At 40.4% G+C, this 22115-nt stretch overlaps 1 protein-coding gene across 1 annotated transcript in view; it reads right to left on the bottom strand.

The window, feature by feature from the left end:
- Positions 1-21610, bottom strand: part of TKT (transketolase) — a 32228-nt gene extending 10618 nt beyond the window's left edge. The window contains exons 1-9 of the mRNA XM_074957790.1: positions 21359-21610; positions 14649-14766; positions 12384-12497; positions 11414-11511; positions 8241-8432; positions 7153-7271; positions 4294-4487; positions 2988-3152; positions 1522-1678 (exon numbers count right to left, since the gene is read on the bottom strand). Coding sequence (XP_074813891.1) covers positions 1522-1678; positions 2988-3152; positions 4294-4487; positions 7153-7271; positions 8241-8432; positions 11414-11511; positions 12384-12497; positions 14649-14766; positions 21359-21465 — 1264 coding nt within the window. The 5' untranslated portion in view covers positions 21466-21610. The remainder of the gene's footprint in view (positions 1-1521; positions 1679-2987; positions 3153-4293; positions 4488-7152; positions 7272-8240; positions 8433-11413; positions 11512-12383; positions 12498-14648; positions 14767-21358) is intronic.
- Positions 21611-22115: the final 505 nt, after the last annotated feature.

Here is a 22115-nt window from a genome sequence, read left to right as displayed (position 1 = left end):
AAAATTTTAGGTGCAAAGAAGTTTTTTTCAAAAAGGTTAGAAGTGGGGACAAAATCCAACTTATAATGGAAACGGTCTTATAACCATAACTATGGAGTCCCCACTGTAGCTCCACAGTAAAACAGTCCAAATTACAAAGGCCACGAAGAGATCAGAAATCACTGCTCTCACATCAGATGAAGTGAGCTGTAGCTCACGAAAGCTTATGCTCAAATAAATTGGTTAGTCTCTAAGGTGCCACTAGTACTCCTTTTCTTTTTGCTCTCACAAAGGCAGTTCAGCTAATTACTGGAGTCTCATTCTCCCCAGCCAGTGAAAGCTAAAGATAGACACTGATTTCTCTGATGGGGAAGAGGCTCTTGTTCCTTTGGATTTTGCTGCTGGTTAAACACATTAGTGTTAGATTGTGGGAGCTACAGACTATGAAAAGAAGGGAGGACTGGTCTTTACATAACAAGCTTTGTAAAGAAAAAAACTCTTAATGATACACCCATGCCATAATCCTATATGCTATAGCGGGTGTGGAGACACTCAGCTATAGCTACATTATGAGGCTTTTAGCGACATGGCTGTGCCGCTGCAGCCATGTTGCTAAAAGGCACGCATTGTAGGTGCTGTTTGTCGGCAGGAGAGCACTCACACTGACAAAGCACTGGTCACTCCGGTGCTTTTTGTCAGTTAAACTTTGGTCGTTTGTGGGGAATTTTATTTATTTATTTATTTTAACACCCCTGAATGACAAAAGTTTTGCCGATGAAGTGCCAGCGTAGACAATCCCTAAGTGTTTGATATGAAGACATATAGTACACAACCATCCACTGAGCTGGGACAAGGCTCCATCTTCCAGCTTGTCTACAGGAAGTTTTTGTACTGCTTTATACTGGCTTGTGGTAAAGTTAAAGTGGTACAAATCCATAGTGTGGATGCCATTATACTGTATAATTTATATGTTAGCATAGCTTATTCATGTACATTTAGGAATAAACACACTATATGAAAATCTGCTCCTGCTTTCATTTTGCAATCTTTATGCTTTTCGCTCAGTCCATCCCCCAGAATAAACAGACATGAATTGAGCAGTTGTGGAGGTAAGCAAAAACCAGAAGGGGTACTGCAAATTCCTGAACTGTGCACCTACTTCATAGATCCTAGTTTTCTAAGCTATCTGTAAGGTTAAGAAATTTAGCTGTTAATAAGTTTATTAACGACTGCAGTAAGTAAGAAACACTTGATAAGTCAAAATAATTATATCAAATGGGTAAGTTTAAACAGCAAGTGCTATCTCCCATAACAATAATAAAAATAGACTAATATCTAAGACCAACGTTGTATCTTTCATAGATCTCATGGCGCTGAACAAAAGTGGGTATCATTATTCTCCCATTTCAGGGATGGGGAAAAATGAGGCAGAGAGAGCAAGTGACTCTACCAAAGTCACACAGCTAGTCAATAGCAGAGATGGGAATGGTCATCACTGAAGCCACTGAAAATTTCTGGTCAATAACCCCAGGTTGCACTTACCAATAGAAACGCCACAGTGAGAGCCACACAGATTGATATTACTCTCAGAAATGGCAGCCATACGGATCTGATCAAAAGCTCTGGTGAAAAAGGTGGCAAAGGCACTCGCAAAAGCAACAGTCCTGTCGCGAGTGGCACAGCCAACTGCAATGCTCACCTGGGAGGAGCAAGAAGAGGTAAGTCAATTAACAAGGAAGGGTACATGATGGTCTGTGGGAGTTTTCACTGTGAAACCTCTTTATCTCTTGTGACGAGTACCTCCAGAAATTCCTACTTAAAATCTCTCTCTTTCACTAACTTCAAATCTTGTCCCTATTAATTGGATCTTCACCTAAGGAAAGCAAAGGCAATTTCTCCCACCCAATCCTTCTGCTGTGGAAACCCCAGTTGTGTCCATTCTATTTATTTAATTGTAATTGATTGTTTGTATAGCATCAACATCTTTTCTTCACCTATTTCCAGTCAGCCATTTTGAGGATTCTCAGACTTGACTTCCTCTTATCTTTTCTTTTTCTGTAAATGAAGGCTGTGCATTTTCAATCTGGAGATTTTACTACCTCCAATTTGCAGAGAGTGATGATGTAAACAGCTATGGATGGGTTTCTCCACCTTTGCTTCGGACTGATGTCTACCACAAAGGTGCTTCACCAATGTAGATGAGAGCAGAACATAGCCCTATGTCAGGTTATCATTAGAATCCCTTGATACATTTACACAGTACCTTTTATTTCATTATCACAGAGATATTACTCTGCTCTTGGGGCTGATTTTCTCTCACTGACGTGAATGTAAATTAGGAGTAACTTCACGGAAGTCACTGGAAGTATACTGAAACGAAACATGCGAGAGGAGATCCTGTGGTCCTTAGGCTACAAGTTATTAAAAACCAATGGCCAAATTCTGCTCTCACTTACACCCAGGCAGTTTCATTTGCTTCAATGAGGTTGCACAAGTGTCAGACAGAATTTGGCTGAAAGAACATTGTATTATTCTATGACATAATAGATTTTTTAACCCTGTCATTATAAAAACCATAAGGACAATATTGCCTAATTTTCTCCCTCTGTCCTCAATTTTTTACACCCACTCTTGTGTTACAAATTGTCAAGCTGTGCCATTCTATATTTCCAGTCAGAAGAGAGAGTTAACAAGTCTCTTGAACTGACTCTCCACAGATCATGTTGTGGGATATGTTGTTACATACACTCCGTTTGCCTCTTTGCAAGTTCTGCTAAGAAGCCAAATATTGCGATTTTTTTTTAAGTCGTCTGTTAAAGATGCATTTCCATTGTGTTGTTATTCCTTCCATGTAGTTTTTTCCTAAGCAGAGGGCAAATCAAATTACAATGACTGGATAAACACCTAAAATCAAATGCTAAAACATTTATCACCAGGACAAAATTATCTAAAGTCTCATCTTCTGCTGCAGGGTACACAGTATTTCATAGAGCAAAGGAAATAATTACCATGTTCTGTTCAGCAATATAGCATTCAATGAAGCGGCTGGGATGTTCTTTCCTAAACAGGTCAGAGAAGGTGGAATTCTTTGTGTCTCCATCTAAAGCAATTACTCGGTCACTGGCATGGCCCAATTTTGCAAGTGCGAGGCCATAAGCTTTGCGGGTAGCCATCTTTGAAGAGGAAAATAAAACAGTACTGTTACTAGGTTGTGAATGGGATTTGTTTGTTTGTTTGAGGTATGTTAAAATATTTTATTAAAGTGTAAACTCTATCAAGATTTTAAATGTAAACTATCAAGACACATACAAGAAATGTAATAAACCCAAAACAGAAGTCAGAAGAGAAAACGATAGGGAAAATGCAATACAATACAGTGTCAGGTCTATTTAGTCTGAATAGAACACACATATACTTGCTTTTCTTTAAATCCAGATATGATGTCTATAATCTACTATCTGCACAGTCAAAACTGTATGCCTGTTCAGACATTTAAAAAAAAAAATACGTAGAACAAAATTCCGTATGGTATAACCATTCAACAAACAACTTTGTTCTTCACTCTGATTTATTTTTGGCGGAGCACTTCAACAAGAAGATGAAAATATTAACAACTCTATGGAAACTGAACACTTATATTCAGCCACAGAAGTGACTTCAATGATGTTTGAGAACCTCAGTGTGTGGAACAGCTGCTATAGGTGACTCACCCACAGTTCTCTGCCCTTTAAGCTTCGACTTGAGTGCAGGATACATGGCAACTAACTAGTGTGGACAACTAACAACTTAAACTCACACCAATATTAAAGGGTTTGAGGCAATCAGTGAATTCCTCCCAACTACCATGTTGGAAATTTGGAGTCAAACCCTTATCATATTCACGCAGCTAGTCTCTTTTAAGTCAATGGTTTCAATTCTTCTCCCATTCGCCCCATCATGTAACTCCACAGGTGTACATGAGAGGACAATCTCGTCATCTAAATAAGGGGAACATGATTTAGCCCTTTCTTCATAAAAACCCTGCCCATTTAAACACACTATCCCCCAGCATCAGGCAGGTCACATGGAAGAGGAGCAGAGTTAAAAAGGAAATGAATGGGGAACACCTATGGTAGACAGGTGAAGGACACCGCACAAAAAGAGAACTGTTTTTATTTATACAGGGTCTAGTGTAAGACCCAGAATTCACTGCCATTCATTTGGTAAATAATTCACCCAACAGAATAGAAAGTACAAGGAAGCACTTTCCTGGACAGCATTTTTTACCTCCCTCTCATCCCTAAAACAGGTACATGGTAGTAGACAGTGTGGTACCTTTTCTCCTAGTTTGTAATCTGGTGCAGATGACATCTTAATGTTTCTAATATTTATGACTGGTGCATCCTCTTCTGGGAGGGCTGGGGAAAGCTTTTTCTTGCTCTGGATTTTGCCATCAATTTCCTGAATGACTTGTTCAGCCATGTTTTTTGGAAGGGGCTTACCATGCCAGTTTTCCTTATCTTCAATACCTGCATTTAAAATATATAATAAAATGGAATACGTAATATAAGGAATTAAAGCCCGTAGTCTCACAGTCCTTATCAAGGTGAAAGTGCTGAAATCAATGGTTGCTCTAACTGAAGGACTTCACTATTATGCCCATCGTGAACAGTAACTACATCATCCATTCGCATCAAGCAAATAAAAAAACATTAACGCATAACAGAATAGAAAAGATCAAATCCTTGGTATTCTACATCTATGGGCCTGGAGGAGCAGCCATTCCATGCATGGAACTCCCAGTGGTTCCACCTGGAATTGTGCACTGAGCACCTATAAGACATGACCCCATAATAGTAACAGAACTTAATTACCAAACACATACACGAATTTCATATGAAGGGCATGTCTTCACTGCAATCGGAGATGTGACTGCAGCTCGGCTTGGCATACGTGCACTAGCTGCAATCTAGCATGGATAAAAATAGCAGTGAAGACACAGCGCACAGTCTTTAGTACAGGCTAGGAAGGTAAACACGCACCCAGGGTCCCCGGCAGGCTTCAACATCCCACGCTGAAGCCCATGCCGCCATGGTTTCACTGATATTTTTAGCCATGCTAGCTAAATTAAAGCTAGTGCAGGTATGCCAATCTATGCTGCAAACGCACCTCTGACTGCAGTGTAAACATACCTACAGTGTCAGCAAATACCAGTTAAGTATGTCAAACAGCATTCACGCCTCAAAAACTACATGAATGTCCCATCGTTTAGGTACCTATTCAATCTAAGACAGACCTATAACTTTACAATATGAATTAAATAGTTTCATACAGTTTTAACCTTGTGTGCCTAACAGTACTGGGAGAAGAACATAAGCCTTGGCAAAACTCCATTACTCTTGCTTGCTTAGGTCACAAAAAGATGAGCATTATGCATTCCCATTTCTACAGATCCTTTAGGTGATCAGAAAGAGGAATTCACATCCTCCCACTTAAAATTTGTATTCAAATTCAGTAATGGCAAAGTCCTTAGTGCATTCCAGAGTATAGTTGGCATTTTTATTATAGGCTCAGTGTCATGTAGCCAGCACGCCTTTCTGGCCATGCGAGAACCAATATAAAGCTTTCTGTCAGCCAATACCATCTGAGAAGTACAACCAGTTTGGACAGTTTTCTTTTTGTCGTTTACAAGCATTGGGCAGAAATGAGAGGAAACATTAGTTTCCTATACACCGATAAGTGTTAGATATGTTTAGTTGTCAGTATCAAAGCGGGAAAAGTACTTTTCAAGGCTAATGAAGTGTTTAAAATAGGGTCTTCGGTGCCACCGTAAATTCCAAGTTAATTCAGTAAAGACTCAAGTGGCTTTAGCTACTACAACAGCTTCCTAATGTAATGCACCTTAATGAGAATTACAGATTATGTAAAGTAAGCATGGTATATGATCAAGTCTTGGTGCACTGAGCACTGCACATCTAACATGGATTTAGTGTCATATTTGTGCACACTATCACTCCTTCTGAGCCACAAGAGGTCAGCTGACTCTGCAGCAATGCTACTCCCATCCCCTGCTCAAATGGAGGATTCTCTCTGGATCAGCGTACGGGCAGGGAAGGCCAGGAAGAGAGGTAATTGACCTAAGGGGGATGTGTATTGTTCCCATGGAAATTTTAAAGATGGAGTAATATTGCCTGAGGCTGATTTTCCATGGCATTCTTCCAGATGAGGGAAACCCCTTTAAGGAGAGTCTTAAGGGCAGTCATTAGTGGGCAAAGTTCTGCTACGGTACTGGGGATGCTCTAAGCACCCAGAGTTCCCACAGAGGCATGAGGCTTCTGCACAGACAGCCTGGTGTTATGTACAGATCTCAAATAACCACCGGGCGAGTAGGCCAGACTCTCTCTTTCCTCTGCAGGGGGGCAAACACTGATGCCTTCCCAAAGGGAGGAATGTAGGAGGAATTCAATGGCAGAAAAACATCATGGAGTCTCCTCCCGCCCCAGGTTTCACCATATGGAGCATGATCAGATCCACAGTTCGTATCAAATTCCCATCTAGTCCACCAAGCAAAGACCTGATCAGCCTGGGACAGCATCCTCTGTTTTAAGTTGATTAAATAAATATCTAAGATTTAGCTAATAATTTTTTGTAAACTTAAGTTTTACTCAGAAATTTGAAAAGCACTTCAGATAAAGAAAATCAATAGTTTATACATTTCATGAAATTGTTATCGAGGAATTGAGTTTCATATACCAAATGTAGAGATGGAATAAAGAGAGGTTTCATTATCTAGATTAGTCTAAGGTCAGGGTTCAGTGCAAGACCAAATTGTGCCTAGAGTTCAGGTTCATATTCAACAGCACTGAAATCTCACCAGCTCTTTTCATGAAATTTCAGTCCCAAGTGATAAAGATCCTCAAGAGATCTGGGTAGATTTCAGCCATCTTGCAATTCTGGTCGCATACAATACAGAACTGGAGAAAACTTTAGAGAGGGTTTCAATTTCAAGAAATCCTCTCAAATTCAAAAGGTTGCTGATCTGAGGGCCTGACTTTGGCCTGTTTCTAACCAATCAAATGTTAACTTTACTTACCTTATGTGCTCTTAAATGATCATACCTTTATGAATGCTGTTTGAAACATTCCTCACATATAAATCATACAGACAGGTGCCATTAAATTGTCATGTTATTACCTGATATTCCTTTGCCTTTTAAAGTCCTTGCAATAATGGCAGTTGGTTGATTTTTGGTCTGGCCAAAGGCTTTGCAAAGCTCCTCCACACTGTGCCCATCCACTATGAGAGCATGCCAGCTAGGAATGCAAACATACAGATTGTTTCTAAAGGGTTCATACAAATGAATCTCTGCAAGAGTTAGTAATAATTAATAATACTTCATTATGATACAAGGGGCTCTCAAAGCACTTTAAAATATTAATTAACACTCATGAAATCAGTAACAATCACACATTTTTCAGATGAGTGAAATAAGACAGAGATTAGGTAATTGCCCATAGTCAAACAGCATAACAGTGGCAGGGTGGGGAACAGAACCTAGAACTTTCATCTCGTAGGTCCCTATTCTAACCCACTTTACCACACTTCTTGCCATATAACAGCTACCTTTCATTACAAGAGCAAGTGCCCCAAATTAAAAAAAAAAAAAAAAAGAATAAGAACAGACATCTTAAATTGTAAAATAGTGTAATATGGATCAAACTATAATTTGCCTGTGTAACTTCTATAAGGTCCTGTAAATACTTGTGCACACATGTAAAAAGTATTATAGATCTTTAAGCTAGCTGATGACCTTCCAGGAAGCAGTAAAAATATAAAAACATTTTTTTTAACAATAATGTTTTTCCATGCCCATAAGAGAAAAAGGACATTTTATCCCTTCTTCCTGCCCCCTGTACACCTGAGGCCCCCCCTGTTTCTCAAGAGATATAGTACACATCGCCAGATACATAATTCTTGCATATTTTTTAAAAACAATGTAAGGTCACTAAAGTACTAGATAAGCTCCTGTAATAAATCTGCATGAATAAAAGAGCTTTATTAAAAAAACAAAGATTAAAAAAAAAAGTTCAGCTTTGTATTGTTCTTTCAATACAGAAACAAGGATCTGATCCTGACAAGCAGTGAGAATATCCTGCATGGTGCTCTGAGCAGTTATCTGAATTCAATTCGCATTTTAATATGCATATTTGAAAATACCTGGAAAACAGACACAACACATGGTTTCAAGAAAAGAGGAAATTGAACTTCTTCCAACCACATACCCAAAGGCTTCGCAGCGTTTTTGGTAGATCTCAACATGATGCTGCAGAGGTGTAGGGTCACTTTGTCCAAGACGGTTAATGTCAAGTATAGCAACCAGATTGTCCAGCTTGTAGAACCCAGCAAAGGCCATTGCCTCCCACACGGAGCCTTCAGATAGTTCCCCATCCCCAAGCAGACAATAGACTCGATAGCTAGAAAAGGGTGGGTTTTTTTAAAGTTAGTCAGTATGTCAAGTTACATAAAAAACAGGACACAATATTCAATTAGGATTATACAAAACTAGTATGAATCTCATTAAATAGAATTGACTAAAAATATTATAGTCTTTCTTTATATAAGTGTATGGTCTTTTTCCTTAGATTTTTTTCCCCACACTGGTTAATACAATCTGTGACTGATTTAAACTCCCACATTGGTACAGTGTTGTACACTTGTATAAATGATTGAGGTTTGTAGTATCTGGTACTGAAACTGTTGGAGTGAGAATATTGGAATATATGGATCATTGGGTCTGTTAAATATTCCTGGGGGAATTCTGTGCCACTGCGCAATGCAGAATTTTGCAGAAATTAACGATGTGCGTGCAGAATTCCCGACACCACTAGGGGCCACTATCTCTGGCAGAGCCCAGCTCACAAATAGAAGACAAAGCCGGGGAGAGGGGGAGGAGGGAACTGGAGGGTTCTCAGCTGTTGCAGTTCCCAGCACCCCCTGAAGGAAGGAGGTGGCATGCAGGAAACTCTGTGCAAGCCCAGGACCCAGCATCAGGCTGTTTCTCCCTCTGGATCCCTGGGCTCTAGGAGGATAGGGGATGTAAGTGTCTGAACTGGGGGTGGGGATGTCTGGGCGGCAGGGGGCGGCTGGGCTCTGGAGCGGGGGAGGAAAAGAGAGGGGCAGAGATAAAAAAAACTGGGCTGTCATAGGGGTTTCTTTAACTCTCTACTCCTGTGGGAATTTTTGTGTGTCTGTATTGGTACAGACATATGTGCTGACAGTATTTTGAAGTAAATTACCAAAATAATTGAAACTGGTGTGATTATATAGTGTTATTTTGACTATGTAAAATAAATTAAAAATTGTGATAGGGAATAATTAAACTCCAGAGAAAAAACTTTTACAGACAGGTTTCTCTCATATGTATAGAAAACCATGTATAGTAAATTAATTTTTTTTCCAGAATACCATTTATCATATTTCAACATTTTGATTCTTTGAATCTTTTGGTTTACATGAAAAAAAAGTTTGTTCTCAGCATAGGTCTTTGTGAAATTTTACACAGTTTTCCTATTGATTTCAATGGGAGTAAGATTGTGCCCAAATACTATTTTGTATTATGCCACTAGTTATCTAAAATCAAATTCAAAATCTCTTTAATAATTCACAAGATCTTCCACTATTTTAGTCCAAATACCACTCCAGTTCTAAATGTGCAACCCTCACAGGTAAGTTTACAAAATACTTGGTAATGTGTGTCCCTGTATAAGAATGCTGTTGAGCACAAATAATAATAAAAAAAACTATTAAAAATGGTAAATATAATGTGAAATGTATTGTATTCTTACATCCCTTGCCTCCAGATCCAAGTCTATTGTGTGATATATTGATAGGGAGGAAATGCTCCATTAATGGCAATTATAATGGTGATAGAATGCAGTTGCAAGCTAAGATACATGTAACCTTGGGAAAGGAGTTGTAACAATGAATCTTATTATAATTAAAGCTGGAGTGAACATGCCTGTTAAACACTGTCACTGTGACTAGGCAAGATCATTGACAATGCAGGAAACTATCTGAGGATTGCTTTTTGCTTCCTCATTTTATTTCCTCATTTCAGCAGTTCCATTTAGTATACGCCTTAGAAAAAACACCTACATTTTCATTTCAGAGAAACCGTAAGTCAGACTGGGCTAAACTATATAGTAAGAATATGCATGATCATCCATAGCAAATATAAAAGAACTATATAGTTTTGCAGACTATTTCCACATACACTGAACTCATTCTTAGGCAAAACTCACAGTGACAGGAGTATTACCTGAGCATGGACTGCTGGATTCAGCCCTTTATGCTTTATCTTTTGTCACCATTCCTTTTTTGGATGGCCACACAGGACTCCATGTAAAACAAATACTGCCTGTTGACTATCACAACAGCAATATATTTACCTTCAAATATATAATTTTAAAACAAAATTGAGCAAAAGGCTATTAAAATTAAGTATTAGAAGAGCTACTAAACTATTCCATATCATCATAGTAACGGTCATCTACTAAAGCACACTTCGTAAGATGCTGGCCTAAACTTGATAATTCACTCAGACAAATTACAATTCCACACGTATTGGCTGCTTTCCAACACTACATGTAGTACCACTATTTGCTGCCAGTAATCACAGGGTAAATTATTCCTACAACTACCACCTGCTCAACTGTATTAAAATCAGAAAATTATCTTTCACAGAAATGATTTTAAGCTAATGAAGTGTAGGGTTTACTACTATATTAACTTAGCAAGCTGCATTTGAACGTGCTAAAACTGTCGTATAATATACATCAACCGTATTAGATTGCTTTCTTCCTCAAACCATGTGTCTTTTGACATCTACTTTCCTTGTCCTCCACCCCGACAAATGGCAGAAATGGTCATTCCTGTTCCACTGGAGTTGTACGGATTTCAGTTGACATTTTGGACCCCTATTTACAGCCCAGCAGTGCTCCCATTGATTTTAATAGGTGTACAACCAGGTCCTTGTGCTTCATATTTTCTTCACCACCTATCTTTACCCTGTAACAACTATATTCAGCGAGGTTCTTCCCTGTGGGCATAACCGCTTTGAAAGAACAGCGGTTCTCCATATGCTGAAGGCTTGTTGCTACTCCACATAGCATGCCACCTTCCCTCTTCAGGAATAGTAACATCACCCTTGTAACGTTGTCTGGTTACACAGGAACAGCATACATCAATTTTTGCCAGTCTTTGGATCTGTGCAATTTTATTAGCTAGGCCTCTCAATTGGCCACCTTTAATTTCAAAACTGAATTTGGAGTTGGGGAAAGGAGTGGAAAATAATGGAATAAATCATTTTTGATCAGAGTAAGAATACAATCGGTTTTCTCAGCATTTTTTTTCCTCCCCGACACAGCTACAAACACTAAACACTGAAAAGGATTACCTGGCTTTATCAAAGTATTTGCCAGTATAGGCCATACCGCAGGCAGCACCAAGTCCCTGACCAAGGGATCCAGTAGCTACATCAGTGAACGGTTGTTTCTGAAAATAAAAAAGCAAGTTACTTTGCAGTTAAGAACTTCAGAGACTAAATTCACAGGACTAAATCCTGTCTTGATGAGAAAGCCCATTCCCACTCCAGTAGACTCTCACAGCAGCAGGACAGGATTCCAATCTGGCACTAAGAAGAGATTAAAGAGATGGGCCCAGGCCAAGATCCATTCTAAATCAAGCTTGTAGATTTCGGCACACTTGAATGGAGTCAAAGTCCCTAAGCATGCTGCCCTGTCCCCCTTCTCCACTGGCAGTACAGCTGGCTTAGCAGCCACAGTGCCACTGGCTAACTGCCCTGCAGCTATAAATTGATCCCATCAGAGAGAGGGTGGAAGTGGTAGATCAGGAGTTGACACTGAAAAGAACAGCATTAGCTTCCAACAAATAATCTGAGGTGCCTTGCTTGAAGAAACCTTCTCTTACTCTTCTCCCTGGGGTAGCGTTAGTGACAGCAAAGAGCTAATGGCTCTGGAGCAGAGGCTCCATCAGGAGTGGGGGTGAAAAGCCACTGAGGCAATCGATAAGCTTCCTTCGAAACCAGGAGATGCTACATCAGAGTTTCCCCACAGGGAAAGAAGATGAACCATCCATAAAAGTGGTTTGCATGGGGACATTGTTGGTGTTTATAACTTTACTAAAATGTTAAGATTCATATTCTTGGGCATCCACTTCTATTGGGACATCCAGTTCTCTATTTTGCTAACCACAGGTGCTACCATCTTTTTAAAAAAAAAAAAAAAAATCTTTGTCTTTACTGTGCAGTAGTTAGCAAACAGAACTTGTTGCATAAAATGCACATACTTCCTGATTCACATGAAGCTCCAATTTTAAATTATTAAGCTTATTCCTCAAATACTTACTGGTACAGGGTGTCCTTCCAAAATGGAATCAATTTTCCGCAAGTTTAATAATTCTGCTTCTGGTAGGAAGCCTGCCTCAGCCCAGGCAGCATAGAGAATTGGTGCCGCATGGCCCTAGAAAGAAAAACAAATTCTAAACAAAGAGCAACTTTCCACAGTATCTCGATACCAAAACAAAATAAAAATGTGTAAATAAGATAAATTTAGCTCTGTGGACCCTTTATGTCCACCAAAAGTTTCTTTTTAATGCGAGGGACCAAGTTCTAAAATGCTTGCAAACAAATCACTGCTTCATATTGCCTCTAAGCCCTTTGAGTTCCTTTCAGAGACCTGGGATTTCCACAGATTCTTGCTTTTACTCTCGCCATGGTCCAGGCCTGCACTACAATAATTAGACTTCTAGCCAAGACAGACTGAATGTGACTTCCTTCATACCTATTTTAAAACTCTTATAGGAGGTCATACTTGAGTAGGGATAGGTTCTCTCTCAGGTAGGTACATCTAATCTCATGGAAGACTTCAAGTATCAAGACAGACACCTTAACATGGACTCTGTATTCGATGAGGAGCCAGTGCAAAGAATGAAGTACTGGGTGATATACCCATGGCGACCAGTGTTTCTGAATAGATGGGATGTTGAGTTTTGTTCCACCTGGATCTTTTTGAGGGTGTATGGATTTAAGATTAGATACAGTGATAACAATCAAGATTAGAGGTCTTGAATTCACAGGTCACTGTGGTCAGGTTTGAATCTGATATGAATGGGTATAATCTTCGGGTCAACTGCAGATGAAGTGGTCATTTTTTTATAACCGTAGCTACTTTGGCACCCAATAGCTCTAGGAATCCAAAAGGAACCCAAAGCTGTGGAGCAGTTTAGCAATTCAAGGGCAGGAGCCTTCAACATTGCAGGGGTGGGGGTATCTAAGCAGAATCAATTACTTTGAAGTGATTCCCTTTTTCTATCAGCAGCATCTCAAAATTTGTCTGGTTTCTTTAGCTACCTTATCCTCATCCAGGATTCATATAGGCATCAAGGAAGCTGAGAGACAGCACTGTTTCTGTTTTACGCAAAGGATATACAGAGATGGCTAGAGAAATTGCTATAGACATTTCCTCTGTAGGGGGTGACTACCTTTGTAATGTCCCAAACTTCAGCCTGGTCATACGAAAACTCAAGATTTCCTATTTGCAGCCCATTCTGCAGCCTGCTGGGATGCTCCCTAGTTTCAAACAACATCTGGTACAGAACTACACAACTACTTTTGCCACTTTTACTTAACAACACCTGACATTTGAAATGCCACTCATCATAAAGTCTTCCAAAGAGCTTTGTAAACTTAAATATATACTCAGGGATCACTGCATCTGCCACTGAAGACGCTAGCAATATGCCAGCGGTTTAACAGAATTAAACACTACAGAACAGTTCAGAATAGAAAATAGAGGACATCAGATAGACACTAAATAACAAGGATGTAATTACCTGAGCTGAAATTTAGCCAGAATTCCAAGCTATCATCCAACTCTGGCTAAAAGTGCCATGGAAACTTTGATGACCTCAAGCAGTCAGGACATTTGTTTTATGTCTTAGCTGAATACACCTTCAGGAGCACTGTTCTCTTTAGTACCTTACTAGTGCATAGGGGAAGAATGTCACCCACTGAACTACCAACGCTACTGCCTACCATGCTCCTTGTAAGGCTCCCGACAAATTACTAAACTGACAAAGCTTAACATCAGAGCTCTGAAAGGATCACAGTAAAGGCCGCATGGCCACAGAGAGAAGAGATGTCACAGAAAGCTTAACCATAACTTATGGGTTAAAAATATACATAATGGCATAATTTCTTGGAACATTAAAAAATAACCTTTGCCTTAAGATGACTTTGCTTCTGGATATATTTCACGGGCAGTACCGGGAAAGAATATATAATTTGTAATTAAACAACTTAACTGCTTAAATAGGTTGTATGTTACACCAACACACCAATGCTTAGAAATCTGGCGATTCCTTTCAGGCACTACGTTTACCCTTTCCCATGTTCAGCAAGATTTTATTTGGCATTTTCCTCTTTGTTGCATATAATAATCTTAAAAGTCTTTTGAAAAGATTTGTATTGTCATTACTAGAGCTGTGTACTGATAAGGACCCTAAAGTATGACAGTGAATAGTAGTCAAGAAAACAGGTATGTTTATTTAACAAACAACTAAATCTATGAATTAGAATGAGAAGGTATAGCACAGCTAGTTCTGATTCTTACCTTTGAGAGTACAAACCGGTCATTGCTGGGGTTTCGGGGATCTTTCGCTTTGTACCTCATGGTATGAAAAAAGAGCACAGACATGATCTCTGCTGCACTGCAACATGATGTCGGGTGGCTACAAGACAAAGCCAATACAAGATTATTGCTGCTGCCTACTGTCAACTTGCTTTCATATCATTAGAGTACCACCGTGCCAGTACTCTAACCCTTATCATTAAAATACACAACTAAGTGTTTTTGATAACCCCTACCATTTGCTGTTATCCTACTGCTGATTAGCTATACTTTGAGAGCATCCGATGTCTTGTTATCTAAACCAAAGTGGATGTTAAAATGCAGGTCTTAGTGATAAGGCACTGGCTTATCTGTTTGTGCACTCCATTCCTGAAACCAAGGAATGTCATCACAATCAGCAATTCTAAGGTGTAAGAGAGAATATGCAATACGGTGCTTGAAATTTATCAGTAAGAGTGAAATTCATCCTGAAACAGAGGGCATGAGCAGAGGTCTCCATGCCACTTAGAACTCACATTAAGTGAGCCGAGTTAAGTGTGGTATAGTGTCTTGTGCAGACCCTTTGCACAGGGGAGAATTTCACCCTCAAAATGCTGCGTGTTTTATTTTTGCAAAGAGCTCTGGGACATTTAGAACTGTACTACATAAATCCCAATTACATTCTATCTTATATCATAAGAGCAGCTAACATAAAGGGACTTTGAGAGAATGTGTCTTATAAGACAGTATTAAATAATAGACACATTCCTCCATTTTATTTTCATGTCAATAAAACACATTTTTAGGTAGTGAAAATTGGAAGGATAATTTAATGATAATCAGTTTATTTGCAGTAATTTTAAAAACATGATCAGTTCTACAACTGAAAAATGATGGATTTGTTTGGATGAGTATTTTCTATATTTACAGTCTGAAATATTGAGCCAGTGAATACATTTCAGTAGTTGATACATTTTGGGGGCAATCTTGCTTCCATTAATGTCAGGAGCACTTTTGCCATAGACTTCAAAGAGAGCACAAAGGAATACTTCAACCATAATTTACTACAGAAGCTCAGAGAAGTGTGCACTCCAATTTCAGAAGTTAATCATGCCACAGCATATCAACCAGAAATGGGTAAACATGAAAAATGTTGTTTCCAGCTCTGGATGGCAAACTCTTGGGCTGTAGTGTTTCAAATGTCACAGAAAGGTACTCTTACACTGTTACTTGTGTTCACTACCATAACTTAAATAATTACCATCTGAAATTACTATCCACCCTTGTATAGTCAGTCTATGGTACCACTCCCCAACAAACGAACACAAAAAATTGTATACCTGGCTGTGATTTATAAACGTCTCTGAAGATACACATGAAAAAACAGTCTTAACATTAAATGCATTCCTAATAGAAGGCATTTTTAGCCACCTGTTAACAGGGCCTCTGGTTTTCACCATTTATTTGCCAACCACCTAGCAGGTATTTGGGGTCTAGTAAAGATCCCAAAAAGTAGCAATTTTCAGGCATTTATTGATATGAAACAGGACTATTCTTGATCTCAGCACTCACAATGTGATGATTTAATTTAGGCTGTAGACATCAACACTGGGCTTGGAAGGAAACTCCAGTGTTCAAATTATAGAGTGGTTTTCTTGTCTACAGATATTTACCATTAAGTTTTTAATGATATTAATTTAAAACCTGAAGCCCTATTTGTAAAGCAAGAACAGTTTAGTCAAGAATGTCACACAGCAAAACTTTTATTTTCCATTTCTACATTTCCCATGCATGTTAGGATTCATAAGACAGTTTACAGTAGAACTTACATCAGAATACACTTTTGGTAGCGAGACTTCTCTCCCACCCCTGTAATACTCTCTTATTTCAATCTGAAGTAAGTTAGACACATGCAAACACACTAGCAAAATGCAGAGTAAAGATTAGTGTCCATCCCTTAAGTAAGTACTCACACACAGGGAACCAAAATAATTAGGTTTAAACCATGATTCAAACATATATTAGTAAATATTTATACATATGAGTTAATCACTAAACCTTACATGCTCGTTTAAAGTTTTCATTCTTTTAATTGTATTAACTTTATACTTAACCATATTTCTATGAACTCTTGGTCTTGGGAAAAAAGGTTTTAAGCAACCTAGAATGGTGAGCATGTGAAAAAAAAATAAAAAAAATGTATAAAAATATAAGAAGTCAACTCCAAAAATATGCTTGTAGAACTACTGGTTAATTAAATGCTTTTTTAATGATAGAAAATAATCCAAGATGAGATTGATTTCCAGTATCCGATGTACAGTCTCAAACCAGTGTACAGAATTTTGTTTAATCAGATGAAATATGATGGTCTATTATTGTAGTCATTTTTAATTTTATTAGAATACAGAGAGCTCCACCGGTGCTAAATTACATTAAAACTCAAGGCACTGTTTATTAGGTCTGAGTCTTTAGAAAAGAAGTTATTTAAATTACTATTAAGAGAAAAATATGGCAAATAATATCTTTACTTTATTCATCAGAATACACTTCCAGATTCCATTCAGAATGGACATCCAATTTTGAATTTTAAAAAGACGGTGTGGTTTGTAAACTTCATTGCCACCTGGCTTTTATAGAAGGGCCACCACACTTTGGAACCTGTTTCCATTAAACAAGAGATTAAGAGGAATTAGGTTCTGTATTTTGGGCTTTTGGGGTGAAATCCTGGCTCTGTTGATGGGACCAGGTTTTCAGTCTTGATATGTATGTAAATTGCTACACACTTCAGCTAAAAAGGGCTTAATTAAAAAGAACAATAATGCCAAAAAAGAATGAATGCCAAAACTAAAAAAGGATAATTCTAATGTAGCAAGATCTGTTCATATCCCAAGTTGTGAAACTTAACAGCTTCTAAAGAAATTCCTGCAGCTTCCACTTTTAAGAGAGTCTTATCAAATCTTACAAGGAAACCATTGTTTCAAGAACTGCACAAGTTCACCCTTTAGTTTTTTCCTCAAACACCGTAACTCCTAACAGTTAAGATTCTATAAGCTTTGGCCAATCAACTGCTGGCATTAAAAAAAGGACCATCTTCTTCTCTGTGCAAAACCAACGAAGATGCAGCGCCAAATATGGCAGCTCGGCCTTCACAATTAGCTAAGCCAAATGCACCAGCTGGAAAAAAAAAAATTCATGTAGAAGCTCACCTGACCTAAAGAAAATAATAAATAAATTAATAATAAAAAAGAGAGTCACCTTCATCATTGTGTGTGATTGGCTTAGAGTCCCATATTAACGAGACTCAATTTTAAGGAAGCTGGCAGGATTCATTTGCAAGCATTGCACTCTTATCACTGTGAAGCAACAAGACTGCCATCAACACAGTTGTGCAAGACGATTTACTAAAACAAGGAATAGAAACACATAATCCCAGACATCTGTAACTATGGACACTCTTGGGTGATGAACAGAAGCAACAATCTTAATTCTGAATTACCTAAATTTTGTAGTTTTGTTAACTGAAATACTGATTTTATATTTATTAATCTATTTTGATTCCCAAATATAATTGCAGTGGATTAACAGGAGAATTAAAACAAAACCCCTCTTTGCCCATAAACTTCATTTTTTCACTGGAACAGCCTTAGCATCTCTAAATTTCACATACAATCATCGTGCAGGATCAGGTTTCCAGATCCTTTAGTCCTCATTCAGACAAAGCTCCCATTGTCTTCAATGAGAGTTTTATATGAGAAAACACTGCAGTAACTAGTTAATATAGCTACCACCTCACAACATTGCTTGCAACACAGGTCATAGTTCACAAAGTCACTTCCTTCAAGGAAGTCCACAAGTTCTCTTTTGTTCTTAACTGCTTTAATTTCAAGCATTTCCTGTATTTTTTCTTAATCCTATTGCTCACAAATCATCTTTTAAAACCAAATATTAACATCCTTAAAAGAGTTAAATGTAAAATGTGACTCAGACATACAGTCTTTCTTTGCAATAAGAATGTAATCAAAAGTATTTGTATGCAGTGTTGTTGTGGCCTTGTGGGTCCTAGGATATTAGAGAGACAAGGTGGGTGAGGTAGTATCTTTTATTGGACCAACTTCTGTTGGTGAGAGAAAGCTTGTGTCCTCAACTTCCACTGACTTGGCAGCTAAAAGGAAAAAGCCAAAAAGTATCTTCTCGGTGTGAATATGGAGTGACAGAAAGCAACCCTAGACTTTCAATTTTTAATACAACTCTCTCAGAAACAAAAGGTAAAAAATTGCTTATGTCAGAAATACAGTGAAAGATGTTTGCAAATTGAGAGACAACTTTAAAATATTTTGTAGTAGAGTTGCCTTTCCCATTAAGGCCTTAGTATGCAGTGATTATTTGTCCAATTCTTCTTTTTGAAAAGATGCATTTGCAGCCACATTTCAAAAAAGAGTAAACAAAATTTAAATAGCAAAAAGATGGAATACAAAAAGGCAGCGTTTCCCAATGAAAAGCTTACGTGTGATGACTGGCAAAAACTCCGGCTTTAATTTTATATAAATAAATATGGATAGTATTTTTTCCATACATACAGCAGGATCAAAGCAAGGCCAAATCTGGAACCGGCAAACTTCAGAGCCTGAACTAAATCCTGTCCAGAGGCCTAAATTAACTGCCCATTTGAGACTGCAGGCATTTTGCAGATAATCCCATTTGGGCTAACTTGAAATTCTGTGGAGAATTAGTTCCAACAGACAGGCACAAAATGAAAAAGAAAAGATTTGGCCCTAGGCATAAATTCTTTGGTTTTTAGTTCTGCATTAACTTAACATTCCTGGTATTTCTTTCCAGTCATAGTATATTTACTAGTACAGTGAACCTATACACACTTTGTTAACAATTAGATTTCCCCGAAAGGGTCATAATTAAACTGTCAAAATGTTAAGTGCACGCTTTCTCAATGTGAATCCTGTCCAATCTTGCATCATCAAAGCTGAATCCATGACTAAAAGAGGCAGCACTCCATAGAGACAAAGTGTAAATCACTCCCTCCCTCAAAACAAACAGAAATACCGCCCCACCCCTTCCCGGACCCACTACATCCACTCACACCCCATGAACATATACCCATAGCGATACAAGTAGCACATTCAGAAGCAAGGGAACATACATCCCTGATATTTAAGTTATCTACCTGGGTGATCAATAAACTGGCAAGTTTTTGAAGCAACATCCCCAACATGAAAGGTTTTTTATCGCTATCTTCATCACACACATGCACTCCCTATATACCCATCTTCCATCAACATCCATTCCCCCCACAGTTTGCCTCTAAACCTTTGCATACACCCCAATACCGTACAACCTTCCACCCAAAACTGCACATCCACAACCCTGCATGAACCTCTAATCCACATGTAAACACAGTGCTTAATTTGTAATGAAGGAGGTCCGGGGGTTCAAGCAATTTATTTACATTCATAACTGATGCAGTAAGCCCAGAGGTGCCAGGGCTATGAATCGCCAAGCTGAGATTGCCAGGGTTCAGCCCTGGCACAAATTAAACACCATGTAAACATATATCCCCACCCACACATACATACTACAGAACTTAATACAAGCGGAAGAACTAACGTGAATTAGGTTTTGCACTGGGTCTTTTGATATGTGCTAAAAATGGTTCCATATAAATTCTCAAATGCTACATTTTGCACCTACAGAAAGGGCTTCACTGAGCTGAACCAACGAGTTCACTTAAAACTCACAGTGATTCTAATATAACAAGCTTTGCTCATGGCAAGCTTGGGAAATACAACTGCTTCAAAACTCCAGATCTCCTGATGATGAAAATTCTCTCAGTTCTGCCCACCCCATATTGTGTATTTGCTCCCAGGACAGGAGCATGCTGCTCTCAGAAATAGCATGCAGCACTGCAAACATGGCTCATGGCTTACACATGGCTCAGCAGCCATCTGCTGCAGATTTTGTAATTCAGTCAAGTGGCAAATCAAGGGGCAAATTCTGCTTTCAGCTACTCCAGTGAGACCGTACTGAACTCAAATCCAGAAACTGTAATGGCCAGTGTACAGATATACTAGAGGGCAGAATCTGGCCTGCTTCATTTCACTGGCCAGGTGACCTGCAGATTGGGAAAGTGGGAGAACAGAGGAAGAGAGAAGCGAGGTGCTAGGATGACTGATGCAAGGGGCAGAAGGAGGGGGCCAGAGAAGAATTACACACAAGGCCTGAGACTGGGGGCAGTGATAGAGGCTGAGTAGGGAGCAGTCTGCACGAGGGGGCAGAGATAGGGGGACTGCAGAGGGGCAGTCTGCACGAAGGGGTCGGCAGGGTGGCAGTTTGCACGAGGTCGCAGAGCTGAAGGATTGGTAAGGGGGCAGTTTGCACGAGGTCGCAGAGCGGAAGGGTTGGTAAGGGGGCAGTTTGCACGAGGTCGCAGAGCTGAGGGTTGGTAAGGGGGCAGTTTGCACGAGGTCGCGGAGCTGAAGGATTGGTAAGGGGGCAGTTTGCACGAGGTCGCGGAGCGGAAGGGTTGGTAAGGGGGCAGTTTGCACGAGGGGGCAGCGAGGGGGGGCGCCAAGCTGCACGAGGGAGCAGAGCTGGGGGTCGGGGCACGGCAGGGGGTCGGGACGGGGCAGCGTGTAGGGGCGGGAGGAGCAGGGTGCGCGGGGATGCGTGGGGCGGCAGCCAGGCCCCAGTTCCGGACTCACCCGGAGCCGGCGGCGGTGGTGGCCCGGATGGAGCTGATGCGCAGCCGGCTGGCCGCGTCCTTCAGGGCCTGCAGCGCCTGTTGGTCGGGCTTGTGATAAGCCTCCATGGAGCAGCGGCAGGGCGCGGCGGGTCAGGCCTGGGCTGGGAGCAGAGTGAGGGACTAGCCGCGCCGCTTGCCGACTCGGAGCGAGGCAGACCCAGCCCGCCGCGGGGCCACCCACAGGCGGGGCCAGCCCGCCCGGAACCGCCCCCGCCCGCCGAGGGGATGAGCTGGGCGGCGGCGGGGCGGGTGGTTGCCATGGGGATGAGGGGGCTGGGGATGGTGCACAGCGGGGGGTGTAGCCACCGGGGTTGGGGGGGCAGGGTCCTGTTCCGGGGAACTCCCAGGCTAGCAGAGGATCTCATCCCGCTTAGCTTCCCCCTTCGCGGGAGAAGTGGCTGCTTTCTGCCCGTGCAGCGTGACACAGCGGCTTTCCTCGGGGCATCGGCACCGCCCCTGTGGCTGCCCCTCCGCTCTCTGGGCCAGGCTCCGCGGCAAGCACGGGCGAGGCAGGCTCGCCATGGCGCGTGTAGCACACCCCGGCAGGGATGGCGGCGCTGATCCTGCAGCCTCTCCTGCGGGGAGGAGCCCGCGGGGGGGAGGGGGGGTAGAATGGCAGGATCCGCCCGCTCCCCAGCTAGGACGGGCCCAGCTTCGATCTGCTCTAACCACCAGGTAAAATAAAACGGATCTATAATCCACTCAGTGAAAACAAA

The sequence above is a fragment of the Natator depressus genome, chromosome 7 (assembly GCF_965152275.1).
Source record: "Natator depressus isolate rNatDep1 chromosome 7, rNatDep2.hap1, whole genome shotgun sequence".
NCBI classification, from domain to species: Eukaryota; Metazoa; Chordata; order Testudines; family Cheloniidae; genus Natator; species Natator depressus.
Note: the sequence above shows the minus strand (reverse complement) of the source record. Positions and strands in the feature narration are given on the sequence as shown.